Below are 16062 nucleotides of genomic sequence, written 5' to 3' on the forward strand. Positions count from 1 at the left end.
TTTATGCACTTTAGTCTAATGGCGTCGGATGCACCCTTCAAAGCTCACTGTGCTGTGAAAACCATGGGCACCACCAGTCAGACATTGTTTCTAGCAACACACTTGGAGAAATCTAAGAGCGCTGATTTCTAGCGTCTGGGATGCACCAGGTGTCTGTCGTTGTCGCAAAACCTGAAATCTAAGAGTGTTGACACCGTCAACAGAACAATTTTTTTATATGCAATGAAATGGCCGCCACCTAAAACGCTTGCGTAAGCTGCTGCTGCCTGCACTGTGACCATCACAAGTTGAGCTGGGGCCGTTGCAGCATCGAGTTAGAACCTGAGCTCGCATGTCAAGTAGCGTAAATCACAGACGCCCACCGTGTTTGCTGTTTCAGAGGTGCAGTGTTGACGCCGCAACGCCAGCGACCAGCACGATTAAGCTATGAGCTTCGATGTAACTACTTCATAATTACAGATGAACGGGTGAAGCACTTGTCGTAAACACTGGCTGACAGCCTTCAGTCATTCTTTGATGCACTGGGAGAATACGTTCCACTGTTTAACACACACGAATGCAGTTCACAATGCACAGATGCCAAGCTACTCACTCGAATCAGATCTTCCACATGTGACACTTTACAACCATTGCACTGATGACGCACACATGCAGGAAGGTCTAACGATTCTTTCTTCATGCGGCTATGATGACTCGCATTCCATTTCACTGCCGCGCTCACGGTGCACCCCCCACAGCCATGTTGCCGCTATGAAGCAAGCACACTGGCAACATTTGCGGCGAGAATGCAACTATTTTGCTTGTGTGTGGAGAGGTTGTGTCATCTGATTCATTACTGCAGAAAAATCTTTAGACGTGTTTCAAATAACATTAAGATATCCTTTGATTGAGCTGTAATATTTGAATGAAGTGAAGCAAGCTGCACGAGAGTGCTGTGTGTGCACCCTTGTTGCCTGCGAGAGATGGAAGTTTCCTACTGAAGGTGGAATGACCCGAAAGAAGAGAACCGCCCACACCTGTGGCAGGTGTGATCTAAACTAATACGGCAATTTGGCGAGCTGGTATATTAATAGGGATGGGCGAATATTCGGGTGTTTCGAATAATCGAACGAATATTATAGTATTCAAATTCGCTTCGATACGAATTTATATTATTCGAAATTTCGAAGTATTCGAAATGAACGAATATATGTATGTTTGACCGCACATAACCCCCTGTAAAGGTGGTTTCACTGCAGCGTCAAGTTGCTGTACCGTGAAACCGCCTTTACAGGAGAAATCTGCACTGCCGCGAAGCCACACTTCAAGGTTAAGTGTACAATTTTTTTTTTTTTAAAGTTTAAACCGTGTTATATGGGCTTATATGCGCTAAGTATAGTAATTTTTAAATTGTAACATATTGTACCACTTCTAACCTGCACCCTACTGCTATTCAAATCTTGATACTATTCAAGGTTGCTTCCACTTCATTGCAAAACAAAAAAGTGACATTCGCTTGTACCTAGTTCCAATTCTTAAAAATATTGTGCAAGGGTCATGACAAAAACGTTCATTTTTCATAATAATATGCGCTATATACTATTCGAACTATTCGATTCGAAATTATTCGACCAAATCACTATTGGCTTCGGATTCGCTTCGAACCTCAAATTTGCTATTTGCCCATCCCTATAATTAACATCTTCGTATAAATGTGCAGTGCGGCACAGACCAAGGACAAGAAACGGACGACACGAGCGCTGACTCTCAACTGCAAAATTTATTTCGTGCGCAAACGGAAATGCGTCACATGGTGATTGCCAGATAAACAAGAGAAGCGCAGGAACAAGCATTTCAAGAATTCTATTTCTTTTTTATGCAGTGCGATAGAGGCTGATAGAAGATAGAACAAGCGGCATCCATGTGCATCCAGGTGTGATGTTCAGTTGGCAGAGATAGTGAAACATTCATGCTGTCATTGCTGCACTGAGTGGTATTCCTTTATAAAACGGCGTAAATGGCACATGTGCATTTGTGACACCACATGCATTTTTGTAGCCGTTTTGCTCAATGCTGCTTTCACACGATCTGCACTGTCTTTTTTCCATGACTGCTATATTGTGAGCTGGGAGCAAACTTGTGCTCACTGCAAGCTCGGGCCATCCTGCATAGCACCCCAGTTCTTCTCCTCCAAGAACCTTAAACAGGGGCTCTACATACGCAGTATTAAGAAAGGGAAATCGACAACCACCCATATGTAGTACGAAGCCACAAGGAAATACATACAGATTTCCCAGAAACAAAGCTTCTTAGTTGCCGATAAATACGTCCTGGTCCGGGGATCGAACCCGGGACCAACACCTTTCCGGGGCGGTCGCTCTACCAATTGAGCTAAGTGTTGGATTATGGGGTCATGAACTGCTTCTTTATTAACAGGCAGTTCGTAGCTTAGTAGCTACGAACATAGCAGGCTGGCGACGCCTCCAGAGCCCCTTTTCGTCCGTCCCACACACACACAGCACTGACTGACGCCACCACAACCGTGTCTTTGCGGTAGGTGGCGCTACTAACTATTCGCAAGCACACAACATCTCCACTCTTTATTCATAGCCATTCTTTTTAGGCGCGACGACGATTGGCGAGCACCAATCTGTTGGCTCGGTGACGCTTGATGCTTGATGGCTCTCAAGATAGGTGCTGGGATACGTCGTGGTGATGTGACTGCCACAGGCTCTCATTGTGACTTCAACTTGATTTTGCAAGCATTTGGTGCTTCACCCAACCCCTGGAACAGCTCGGGGTACTCGCTGACTGTCTAGATGTGGCTGTACACTGGCTCCATTCACTCATCGCAGGATGTCAAAGCTCTCAATGAGGTCTAACCCAAGAAGGAACTCGTCCAGATCTGACTCTCCCAGGACAGTGCAACAAAAGCGCTTCACGGCGGATTGCTCAGTCGCTCCGGACGCCGGTGAAAATGTCTCGAATAGGCGTAGCCAGCGGGGCCATGGCACAGCTGGCATGCCACGGGACGCAAGGAATGGGGGCAGTGGCGCAATCCCAGTAGGACACATTTCTGTCGCTAGATTGTTGTGGTGTCGCCCAGCGATGACGAAGTGAGCACAGTACACCACTGCCGGCTCCATGCCGATGACATCCTTTATTCCAGCGAACGTCACTTACAACCTTTGTCCGTAAAGTTCCGAGACTGAGTCCATTTAAAAAAATGCGTTTAACATTGAAATCATTTCTGCTGCACCCCTTCGAAATAGTCTCCCTTGCAGTCTATACACACCCTCCAACGCTTCTTGAGATCTTGGAAACAGTTGGAAAACACTTCTTTTGGCAGGGCTGTCAACTCCTTTGTGGTGGCATCTTGAATGGCCTCCATGCTCCCCATCCAGCGACCTTTTAGGGCCCTCTTCACATGAGGAAACGGGAAAAAATCGCATTGGGAGAGGTCAGGCGAGTATGGCGGATGGGAAAGTACGGTAATGCTGTGCTTGGCGAGAAATTTTGTCACGCTGAGACTTAGGGCGGCAAACTCAGTCATGAGTCGACTCACTCAGACTCATATCGACCCGTGAGCCTGAGTTTGAGTGAGTCCAGCCGAGTAACATTTTGGTGAGTTTGAGTCCGAGTGAGTCCGTTTGAGGAAAATATTGGTGAGTCAGAGTCCGAGTGAGCTCCACCTTTTATTGCCGACCTATGGTCCGATCTACTCATATTCAGCATTACTGTCAGCCTTATATCGGCTTACGTTAATACTCAAGTCTATTCACACATATCTTAACGCACTCATGTTCATGCACCACCTCAATATTTATTGGTCGGAGACCTGAATTGGGAGGCGTGCCATGACCTCCCCCCGGCAAACTCTTCACGGAAAGTTCTTGATAAAAATATCTCATTTGAGTTCGGTATTTCATAAAAATGTCCTTACTGGATTACTGGAGTACTGATAACTCGTATTTGAAGGTGTAAGATCAAAAGGTGTATTGAAGAGCACCGATTATGTGAGATATTGGCATTAAGGAGCATTGGCACCAAGATTGAAAAAAAGGTAGTTTTACGCTCACGGACTCATGAGTCGACTCACTCAGGCTCACTCCGACTCAGGTCAAGCCGTGAGTCTGAGTCTGAGTGAGTCCGTTTGAGTAATACGTTGGTGAGTTTGAGTCTGAGTGAGTCCGGCTGAAGAAAATTTTGGTGAGTCTGAGGCAGAGTGAGCCCTCAGAGCAGAATATATTTGTTGAGTGAGTCTGAGTGAGCTCCAACTTCTTTGACAGACTATGCGCTGAGAGCAGTGTGCGGCCTTGCGTTATCGTGGAGAAGGCTCCATTGTCCTGATGCCCATAAGTCAGGGTGACGATGTCACAGTGCATCACGCATGTGTTGGAGCACGCGGATATAAAACTCCCGATTCACCGTCTGCCCTTGTGGGACGAACTCGTGGTGTATGACACCTCTGGCGTCGACAGAAGCTATCAGCATCGTCTTTCTTTTCGTCTTCTGTCCCCGCGCTTTTCTCGACGCCGGAGAGCTTCTGGACCGCCTTTCGGCACTCTGCCTCTTTGTTTGAGGATTGTATTGCAAACACCACATTTCGTCTTCAACAGTGATGTTGGAGACAAATGCAGCTTCCTTCTCTGCCTTGGAGAGCAAATCAGTGCTCACTGATGCCCGCGTGTCCTTCTGGTCCTGTGTGAGGGAGTGCGGCACAAGTCTGCCATTCAGCTTTCGTTTCCCCAAGTTCTCATGCAAAATTTGGTGGCATGTTGTCTTACTAATGTCGAGAGCATCCGATAGCGTGTGGACTGTAATAGTGCGGTTTTGCTGTACGATCATCCTGATCTGAGCCACGTTGTGTTCATTCTGTGAGGTTGCAGGGCACCCCTGCCCTATGTAGTCTTCCACTGACGTTCTGCCCGAAATGAACCTCTTGTGCCACTCGGAAACTCGAGCCGGCGATAATATCTCATTGCCGTAAGCGTCACGAAGGAGCTCATACGTCTGTGTGGCTGTCTTGTGAAGCTTCACACAGAATTTTATGTTTACTCGCTGTTGGAGGTGGATGTCCATCTCTCCATATTCACTCACAGTAGAATGTGCAGACGAGTAGTGACAACGCATTTTTCTACATGTAGTGCCATCTAGTGGCTGCCACAGCAATAAACATAAATTGCTCAGGTTAGCCCGAAAAGAGGGCGCTACACGTACGCACGAAGATTTGTTTTGGGGAATCATTTCTAGAGGAGAAAATAAATCAGTCTTGAAACTTTACGGACCAAGGTTATATATACAGAGTGCTGTAGCACCATCTGTCACCTGTGACCTGCTTCACATTGGCAGTGCTGTCTATTGCGAAGGCAGTATGATTGTTTTCCCCCATTCTTCGTGTATATATTCGTCATGATTTTGTAAAATGAACAGTTCTTAGCTTGTGCTTGTCCTGTCCTCCGGTGCTTCTTCTTGCGTCATTTTTTCTCTGTGTTACTTAGTAAGTAGCACGCTGCAAATTTCAACTATCTGTCAACTTGACTCAATGCAAGTGATGCTTGATGTATTCTCTAGTGGCAGAGATGCTATGCTGAGGAATTGGTATCTGCGATTTCAACCAACTAGCCCCTCTTCTAGCAGTCATTTCAAGTGCATTGGGCTTCTTCTTTGTGGACCCCTTCCGTGATTGTACTCGATCAATTGCATTGCTCAGGAGAGAGCACCATCACGTATGCGTTGTCCCATGGTCTGACCATGCCTGTGCTGTCTTCAAGGCTAAGCAGGGTGGCTCCGATAGAGAAGAGCCAGTGACTAATACGGACACAGCAGTTACACACCCACTGGGACCCCATGCTCATGTTTTTCACCAACACAACAAAGAACATGGGGGGTGGGGGGGGAAGCATTATAGAAGCATTGCTTCCTAGGACAAGAAAGCAGACTTCAAAGGATCGAAAGGATCAAACCGGGCACATCAATATTTCTGAGTACAAGCTGCCCAAAAAGGCAGTCTTTCCTTGACAAGAGTTTGAAATATGCCATACAGCCTCATTGTGAACTTGTAAAACATTTGAGTTTTGTTCATGACATAGTCCATAGGGCTCCAGAGGTCATGAAAGTTGCACGTATTCTTGAGAGCATGAAGAGGTGTGTCAAGAAATATTCATGCGGAAGATGTAGGCATGAGGTAACCAAGGATGTGGTCAAATTCTTTCCTGACAAGATGGGAGTTCCTTGTGTCTTTTGATCAGCATATTGAGAAGGCTAGAGAAGCTGTTTGGACCGAACTTGGCAATAGCAGACGTCGACGGCATGGTGCTAAGGAATGTGTCCAGAAGAAAGCCATCAGCTTGTGCGGGCAGCTTGGACTCGATGGGCTGGAAAAGGGCCTTAAATGTTGCAGTCAGCTCGCTTTGAGACCTTTTTTCTTTTGTGAAGACCAAAGAATGGCAACCCTTTGCTGGGGTTGCATGCATGACCCAGTGTTTTCAGCACAGAGCCTCAGTTCGTATAATAATAATAATGATAATAATATCTGGGGTTTAACATCCCAAAACCACGATATGATTATAAGAGACGCCCCTCAGCTCGTATGTCGACGCGCGCAGCAGCCTGAGGGGTTTGGGGGGGGGGGAGGGGCATTGACACCCCTGCTGCCCTTCGCGCCCAGTGCTTATTCTGCAGCTGAGACGCTTTGTTCCCTCCTTCCCCTTTTCTGGGGAGATTCCTCCTCTCAACCCGAGAACATGTGTAGCTTTTTCGGGGGCCCCTGGGTCTTCCATTTTGGGAGGTGTGACTGGCCACATCTCAACCAACCTGGGAGCACCACTGCTGCCATCAACCCCTGCAGCGTGTGCCGTGTGCTTGCTATTTGTTAATGGTTGTTTCCCCCAGTAGCGCAGAACGCTTCGCCTCGCCACTGAGGTGTTCTGTTAACTAGGTGTATCTGAGGTGCATGAACACCTTCAGTTGAAAGATTTGTCTCTGTCCCCACTGGCCTGAAACTCTCCGCAGTCGCGACTCAACGCAAACCGCGGGTTAGGGGGTCAGAGCTCTGACTGTTAGGGCTGCTGCGTAGTACTAGCAAGAGTGACTGCCACTCCAATAGCACATGAAGCGATCCAAAGGAAGGACAGGTACACATGCACGGCTTTACTGTGTTCATTTTCAAATAAGAACCCCTATATTAGACATGGTGGCATTCGGTTTTTTTTTGGTTAATCGCATTGGCCTTTGCCTTATTTATGTTATATATGAACCGACCCCGGTACGTATGGCCTCGTTACTCTCAGCTGTACGTGCCGAACACCACCGCGAGTTTGCACTTGTCTTGCGCTGTGTACTGACCTCACTGCTGCGCATGAGAACTCGGCTCATCACCGTGAAGAGACGGCAAGCCCGTGCACGCAGTGAGAGAGACCCTAGGCGACATTCTCCAATAAGTCATTTATTTATGGGCTTTTACTACAAAGAGATAAAGTGCTTCTCATAAGAACCAATCGTAAGTGACAGAATTATACAGGGAACCAATTAGGTAGTACAAGTTACAAAATATATCGATTAGTGGTCGCAAATGGTGCAATTATAAAACAAACAAAGGAGCAAGTTTGCAGGGCCGACCTACCCATTGGCCAGCGCTCCCGCGATTGCGCATGCTAGAGAAGAGGAAAACAACAGACAAACAAACAGCTTAGAGGTGCAAGATCGCAAGGTGCTGCCTCCGGACTTGGAGACTGCCGAAGGGAGCGCACGCCTGCCGAGGCCCAGACGAGACAACGTAACCACCGGTCGGCGACGAACAAAGAACAAAGGGTCGCCGTCGGCCAGAGTGGCCAAAACGCATACATACCCTCCGAGGTCCCGAAATGGTCTCCCCGAACCCTGTCTCGTGCCCCCGCTCGTTGGGCAAGCACGAGCAAGGCCCGAATCCCGCCAAAATTAGGCCAATGGGACACCGTGTTAAACCTTTGAGGGGCAGCATAGTGATGGCAATTCATAATCATCCGTCTGGCCGGGAGGAGAGGTGCACGAGAGATCTCCCAGGGAAAATGGCATCGAGCAAGTGGACGCCTGGATTCCCACACCTTACAGGATGATCGACTGAGATAAAGGGACTTGGCCGAATCTTTGAGCAAGATATCTTTTTAGCAAGGAACGACTTCCAGCAAATGACCGATATGGTGTCAACAGCTAACAGGTGCTAACAGCTAACGGGAGCAAGAGATGCTAACAGGTGCTAAAGAAGAGCAAAACTGAATTTTCTTCTACCAAAATTCTTTAGGCATTATTTTTCATAAACATACGAAATGGGATTGCCATAGGGAACTTTTATACGATAAACTTTGCAAGGTCTTAGGTGTAGTGAGAAAATTTCAGCATGTATAGCCAGTTCCTAAAAAACTTTTGATATTTAATGCACTCTTTACATCACATCTGCGTTATTGCAACTTAATTTGGGATAATGCAATTGTTATGTAATATTATTATCCGACAAAAAAAGGCTCAATGTTCTGTTGCAAACCTTCCATTCCACTTGACTAATATTTGTGAAATATCAAATAATTAAATTAAACCTGCTATATGAATGCACCATATTACTCTCCTTTAGATCTGATATCGTAAAAAGTTGCGGTTATGTGCACAGTTTAGCTAACGTACAACTAAATCCTTCTACGTGCCCAAACCGACGCTCCACGGCTGCGTACTAACTATGGTTTTCAAGATTGCTTTCCGAATACACTAAATAATTTGAGGATTACTTGTGAAAATGTGGGCATACTCTCTATTTTGAATATGCTTTGTTCAGTATGTATGTAGTAATAGTTTTCTCTTTGGATAAAATTTTTTTTGTATTTCTGTTTAGATTGTCTTGAGATGTAGTTGCTTTTTTCATCTTGTTGCCACAGTGAACATGGGGATGTGGGGCTTTGTCAAGCTGTTTAAATGCAGCTTTTTACCCCCAACTTATAAATGAACCGAAGAAACAAGGGTGCTAGCATGCGCTCTCCATTGTTTCTCCTCCCGCGGCGATGAGGAGCACCCTGAGAGGTGGATGTTCGGGCTGGTTGAGGGGCTCTGGAGTGGCTGCTCCTCCGGCACTCGCCATGGATCTGTGCGTGCACAAGCGACAGGCTGAATTCAATCAGCTGTGAAATGTCAAGCAAAGGCCTGCTGAAACACTGGAGCATAGGGAGGCTAGATTAGCACTTGGCCCATAAGACCATGTTCATCGGCATTCAAGAAACACACCATCAGATGTTGCAATAAAGCCTAGCTTTAATGAAACACTGTGCAAAACTAAAACCAACATGTTTTGGGAAGATGAACATTCAACACTGTGTCAGGATGGCATGCAGCACCCTGACATTTTACGGCAATGCGTGAGTATTGAGTGCTTCTTTAGAATAATTTTATCTACGGACAACATTGCAAGACAAGCAGTGGTGGCCAGCAAAGTGTGACCGGAGGTTTCCTTAGGTGCACACTTAGTAATGTTGACAGAATGGCAAGCATGTGCGAAAATATCTGTAGGGAATAACAAGTGGCAAAATTTGCAATCAGTTGCCTAATTTAAGTGAGATGCTCCATGTTTCAGTGTTCTGCTCCAAATTAAGAATTTGCAGATTTAATTTTTTAGTTTTCCTCAACATGTCTTGCTTGAAAGTTTTGCGCTAATTAAATTGTTCCGGAACCTTTAGTTATGGGAATTTCGGTGGTAGACACGAGTGAAACATGTCGGTCTTTCACATTTTCTCAAGTTGAATGTGTGACCACTATATGGCTGTTTTCATAAACACTACAGGAGTTAGTTGAAGGAAAGAAGTGTTAATTTCAAGGGCTCGTTTTTCTTTGTTATACACAATATTAATGAGCACTAACAGACAATATTGTCTGTTAGTGCTCAATAATACAGGAGTTAGTTGAAAGAGAAGACTGTTGTGACGATACTTGTGCCAATGCAGCCGGCCCAGCAGCCACACGTGCGGGAGCTTCAGTCCGAGCCGCAGCGTGCCCTGCTGGGCAGCCTTGGTGCTGGTCGGGATGCTGTTCAAGCCTCACTGCGGGAGCTGGAGGTGCCCCAGGCCCGGCCCCAGCTGGGCTCGGACCCGGCTTCACTGCAGTGGCGCCAGAGCCATCTGGACACCCACCGCCAGAATGTCAGCTCCCAGATTGCAGCCATGAACGCAGCCACTGCGCAAGTGGTCACCCTCACCGCAGGTACCATACTCGTGTCAAATTAGTATATCAAAGAATGTTGGAATAATGGGGCAGTATAAACTTGAATACAGATGAAGAACATTTTGTTCAACTCTGAACAAGTCCTCTTCCCAGCAACCATATGGCATGTGTTCCTTTCAACAAACCAGCTTCTGTAATGCATCAGCTAATGTCTACTGATTGCAGATCATTCCGCATCATGCTATGCTCACTCAAACAGATAGGTGCCCTCCACACAGTCTGATGAGCGTAGCATCATTAAGCCGTTCATTGCGGCAAGAAAGTTAAAACAACGCGAGGCAAAATCCATAGTCCAGCAACTTTGCTTACGGCCACCATCTTACAGTTGAAACTCCATTTAACCGAGGGATCACCACGCTCGAGTTATTTTGTTAAATCGGGAAGCTCGTAAAATCGAGAAAGGGATTCTTCGATCCTTCAAAATCTCAAATTGTAAAGCAGTGGCACCAAAACGCTACCATTGCATTGTACACCTGCACGTGTGAAAAATCCGCGAGGGTGGCCTGGACAAGGAGCCTCCCATGTTGTTGGGACACAGTACCGTGCCCGGCCAATGCAAGCCAGGTCACGTGAAGCTCTAGCAGGTTAACGATATGCGAAAGCGCAGAGAAGGAATACATGGCATGTGCAAAAAAGCTAAGCAGGATGGTTTTGAGGTCCATCACCTCTAAACCGTCAAATAACGAATGTAGGGGTGTGCCAATACCGAATAGTAAGTCTTGAATTGAATACCGAATCGAATTAAGTAAAAAAAAAAGCCTAATATCGAATCGAATATTGAATACTAACAAGTTTATTTAAAAGAAGCACGAATGTTTACAAATTCTCATGCAAAAAAAGCAGCTTTTGTACGTGATCTGAGGTCATCTTCTCTGTAACAAAGTTAACAGCCGTTGAAAACAACTTTTCACTTGGTACACTTGTTGCGGGAATGCCCATGTATTTCATGGCCATCTTGCACAATCCTGGGAAGTGCTGCTTGCCTGTTTCTTTCCACAATGCTAGAGGGTCTTGGTCCTTGCTGCAAGTGGACTCTCGAAGGTACCGCTTAAGCTCCTCTGTGTTGGCTGTTTCAGTAGAGGTCCTTCTTTCTGATGACGCTGCCAGCTTCTCAATGCTGTCCCAGATAGTGCTGACATGCTCCTTGTGAGCTGTAGATGTCGACGCTTCAACACAGTCACTTGATTCTTGTTCTGGAGGGAGCTGCAACTCAGTTCTTGCAAGCTCCAAGAGCCTTCTTTCCTGAAATGTTTCAGTACAGGAGATGTTCTTAAACCTTGGGTCACAGGCGGTTGCCAGCACATACCGTATATACTCGTGTAAGGGCCGCACTTTTTTTTCGAAATTTTTGCTTGGTGCGGCCCTTACACGAATCAGGCCGATGACAGCTCACCAAAGGTCTGTACTGTTTCCGCGACAGTAGCAGAGTGTAAGAGAGTCGCAAATAACATTCCAGGAATGTTTTTATTACGATTCCATTTCGCTATCGCTGTCCTCGTTCTCGGAAGAGCTCGCCTCGGCGTCGGCGTCCTCCCAGAGACGTTCATCCTCAGCGCCGCTCATGCAGTTTGAAATTCCAGTCACCTTGAAGCTTTTCGCAACTGTTTCAAATGACACGGCACGCCACGCACTCAAAATCCATGCACACACTTGTTGTAGCGATGCCCACCCCCGACTTGCCTTGAATTGTGCCTGGGGTATTTCCATGTGGCGAGCGATGGCCAGGGCTTTCACGCGGATCATGTCAGTTGAGACGGCGTAGCCGTCCCTTCGAGTGTCGATGACATATTTGACAAGTTCGCCTTCGAGTTCCGGGTACTTGCACTTCTTTCCGCGAAATGCCTTTTGGCTCCTGTTGGTAGCGGCGAGGGCATCCTTCTGTTTCATCCAGTAACGCACGCGCTTCTCATCGACGTCAAATTTGCGTCCAGCTTCTCGCTTGCCGTGCTCCTCGGCATATTCAATCACTTGCAGTTTAAAGGCTGCAGTGAAAGATCTCAAGTGCCGGCCCATCGTCCCTCACCTGCGATGGCTCAAGCAGGGCCACTACTACAGACAAAGTGACACCGACAACACCGATCTGAAGAAACACTGCCAAGCTACCCACACGATGCCAACGATGCGCCACACAAAGCAATAATGGCGCCATCGAGGTCGGCGGAAGCGGAAAAGCTGGCAGCGCCATCTAGCTGCAATTTAACTAACTACACTTTTCTGGCGGGAATTTTTGAATTTTTTTTTTCGAAATTCCCCCTCCAAAGTAGGGGTGCGGCCCTTACACGAGGGCGGCCCTTACACGAGTATACAGTAAAACCTCGGTAATTTGTACTCGGTTAATTGGGAATCCCGGATAATTTGTATTATTTGCGCGGTCCCAAATTTTTACATGTAAATTTAACCGGATAATTGGTGCGGCCAGTCTGCGACTTCCCGGTTAATTGGCACACTTGGCCGCGACTTCCAAGATATGCAAAGGGTGTTGCGAATCTCGGAGGCTGTAACTAAAACATGCATTTTTTTTTTTTTGATGTACGGATCTCTAAGGCCATGTTTTTTTTTACCGGAAATACGCCGTAGACGCCATGTTTTAGCAATTGCCAGGCGGCGATGCGTGCGGTTGCGATCATGATCATCATCATCTCAACAGCGATGTTAGCCACTCTAGCGAAGTGAATGTTTTGTGGAGTCTTTGTGCCATTTGGATGTCGGCTGGCGAGCATTGTGCGATTCGGTGCGACTGCTTTATTTGTCTCCTGTCTCCGCTTGAGTGTCTTCCCTGTGAATTAGTTGATTGAGGTGTGCTTGGAAGGAAGATGCCGAAGTACAAGAGCACGAAAAGGTGTGCTTAATTGAGGAGGCCAGCAAGTCGACGGCGTCGAAAACGGCTCTCGCCGAAAAGCACCACGTGCCTCTGTCAACGCTGTGCAACATCATCAAGAATAAGGAGAAAATTCTCGATGCTTACAGCAAGACGCACTCGTCAAAGCGTACACGAGTACGCCCGCCTACGTACGCCGACGTTGAAGCAGCTCTGATCGACTGGCTGCAGAAAGCCAACGCAGCACACCTTCCTGTGAATGGGACCATATTGCGTGAGAAGGCCAACCAGCTGGCGCTGCAACTTGGACATTCTGAGTTTAAATGCAGCAATGGATGGTTTTGCCAATTTAAGGAGCGCAACAACCTGACATTCGTGACTGTTTGTGGCGAGAGTGGCAGCGCGGATCAGTCTGTTGTCGACGGCTGGAAGCAGCACACCTTGGCTCCACTACTCGCCAAGTACGAAGCAGCAGATGTTTACAACCTTGATGAAGCTGCTCTGTTCTACAAAATGTTGCCTACGAAGACGTTCGCTTTGAAGGAGGCAGACATTAAGGGGCGGAAACAGAACAAAGATAGAATCACTGTTTTGTTTGGTGCAAGCATGTGCGGTGAGCACAAGCTGCCACTGCTTGTTATTGGGAAGACAGAAAAGCCTCGTTGTTTCAAAAATGCACGACTGCCATCCAAGGATGACCTGATCTATAAAAACAACAAGAAAGCTTGGATGATGGCTGCACTCTTTGAAGAATACGTGCGGCACCTTGACCGCAAGTTTGCGGCCGCAGGGCGCAGCGTTTTGTTCGTCGTCGATAATTGCCCAGCTCACGGCGACATTCAGAACCTGCAGGCAATCAGGCTGGTCTTTCTACCCCCGAACACGACGTCGCTATCGCAGCCGATGGACCAGGGCGTCATACACCATACCAGGAAAATATATCGCTACAATCTGTTGAAGCGAATGCTCCTTTGCTATGACAACGGAAAGGAGTACAGTAGAACCCCGCTGTTACGTTCCTCACTGCTGCGTTTTCCCGGCTGTTACGTTGTTTGCCGCCGGTCCCGGCATAGCTCCCATAGGATACAATGTATTGGGAACCCCGCTGTTACGTCGTAACTGTCGGACCGTTCCCGTATGATACGTCGCGAAGTGCGCTCGGAGCCGACCGAGTGACTACCAAAGAGAGCCGCCATGGTGCATTTTCACGCAGCTTGGCCGCGTTTGACCGTAATATTAGTCGCATGAGAGGCGCAAGCAACAGAATCTTTCAATTGATGCAAACAAAAGCATGGCCTTCGAGATTCAAATTGCAAAGATGGCGTCTATGACGTAACTGCGCGCGAAAGCAAGGCCTTCGAGATTGGCATTTACTATTGACAAAAGCATAGCCTTTGAGATCTGTATTGTACAAACATGGCGTGTATGACGTAATTGCTTGCGAAAGCAAGGCCTTCGAGATTGGCATTCACTTCTGCCATCGCGTTGGCGTAGACTCATCATCATCGTTATTTGTCGGAGAGCGGGAGGAGTTCGAGCTGGTTGGAGCTCGCACGGTCGTGCGTGCGGTTCGCGGTCGGACTCGCCGCGCCGGTCGTGATTGCGTGTGCTTAGTTCTTTCATGCCTACAGCTGTTGGTGTTAAAAAAATCACATACGTTGATTACATTTCTGTGGATGAGGCCGTCCTAAGCTCCGCGTTTCTATCCATCGACTAGATCGCGGCTGAGCGCGCCAATTTTCGTGCTGCTCGTAAGAATTGAAATAAAATTCTGTACCACTAGATATTTTGCCGTTTTTCCTGTTTTTCGGCTCTTACGTTTCCCGTCTCTTACGTTTATTTCCTACGGTCCCTTCAAAAACGTATCAGCGGGGTTCTACTGTATAACATTGACCTCCTCGGTGGTATTTGCCTCATTGTTCACGCATGGAGGCAGGTGGAGGCCACCGTTATTCGACGGTGTTTTGAGCACGCCGGTTTTGTGAAAGAAGAGGCAACCTCCGCTGAGTTTGCTGTCACCGCTGTCACTTGCCCGTTTGATAAAGAAGGGGAGACTCTCTGCGCTCGATATGAGGCTTTGCACGCGGACGAGGAGTGCACTCCAATCGGATTCTCCGAGTACGCAAATGTCGAGTGCACAGTGCAGACGTGTTACGCCGACATCGACAGCGAGATAGCTGCGAGATCGACCGATTCGGCCTCTAATGTTGACAGCGATGACGAGCCCTCCCGAGCACCCCCTTTGGCGGATGTCATCGATGCCTTGAGTGTTGTGCGCAGCTTCGTCGAGTGCAACGGCGGCGAGGCTGAGATGCTGCGCCTCATTGACAGGCTGGAAAATATGACTTTCAGTGCTGGGAACTACCGAACGCGTCAGTCACGCATGGAGGAATTTTTCTCCAAGTAGGCTGACTTGCCACAATAAAGGTGTACATCACGTTTTCTGGCTGATTTCTTTGATTTCGCGTTGTTTCGGATAATTGGGAATCCCGCTTAATTGGGATATTTTTCTCGGTCCCGAGGCCTTCGAATTAACGAGGTTTTACTGTATACTAGCACATTGTTGTTTTACTGTATACGGTACAGAAGACCGACATTGCGCGGAAGTACGGCATAGCACAGTCGACTTTGGCGAGAATCATAAAAAATGCGAGCAAAATTGATGCCGTCTTGGACGACGACGTTGGCAGCGGTGAACGGAAGTGGATCCACGCTGCCACTTACGGAGATGTCGAAGCGGCGCTCTACAAATGGTTTGTAGACGCTCGTGCCAAGAACATCCTGCTCAATGGGCCAATCCTGCTAGCGCAGGCCAAACATCTGGGGTTTGCTCTCGGCCACGAGAACTTCAACCCAGGCAACGGATGGTTGCAGAGATTTAAAGACCGCCATGGGATCACATGCAAGAGCATTGTCGGTGAAGCTGCATCCGTTGACGAGGACGGTCTCCAGCGTTGGATGGTGAAGCACAGGAGCTGCATTCTTGAGACTTACACAGAAAGAGATATTTACAACGCTGATGAAAC

At 47.5% G+C, this 16062-nt stretch overlaps 1 protein-coding gene across 1 annotated transcript in view; it reads left to right on the plus strand.

The window, feature by feature from the left end:
• LOC119394536 (talin-2) overlaps window positions 1-16062 on the plus strand; it is a 612547-nt gene that overhangs the window by 218377 nt on the left and 378108 nt on the right. The window contains exon 17 of the mRNA XM_037661859.2: window positions 9942-10197. Coding sequence (XP_037517787.1) covers window positions 9942-10197 — 256 coding nt within the window. The remainder of the gene's footprint in view (window positions 1-9941; window positions 10198-16062) is intronic.

Source organism: Rhipicephalus sanguineus, chromosome 5, assembly GCF_013339695.2.
Source record: "Rhipicephalus sanguineus isolate Rsan-2018 chromosome 5, BIME_Rsan_1.4, whole genome shotgun sequence".
Taxonomy (NCBI): domain Eukaryota; kingdom Metazoa; phylum Arthropoda; class Arachnida; order Ixodida; family Ixodidae; genus Rhipicephalus; species Rhipicephalus sanguineus.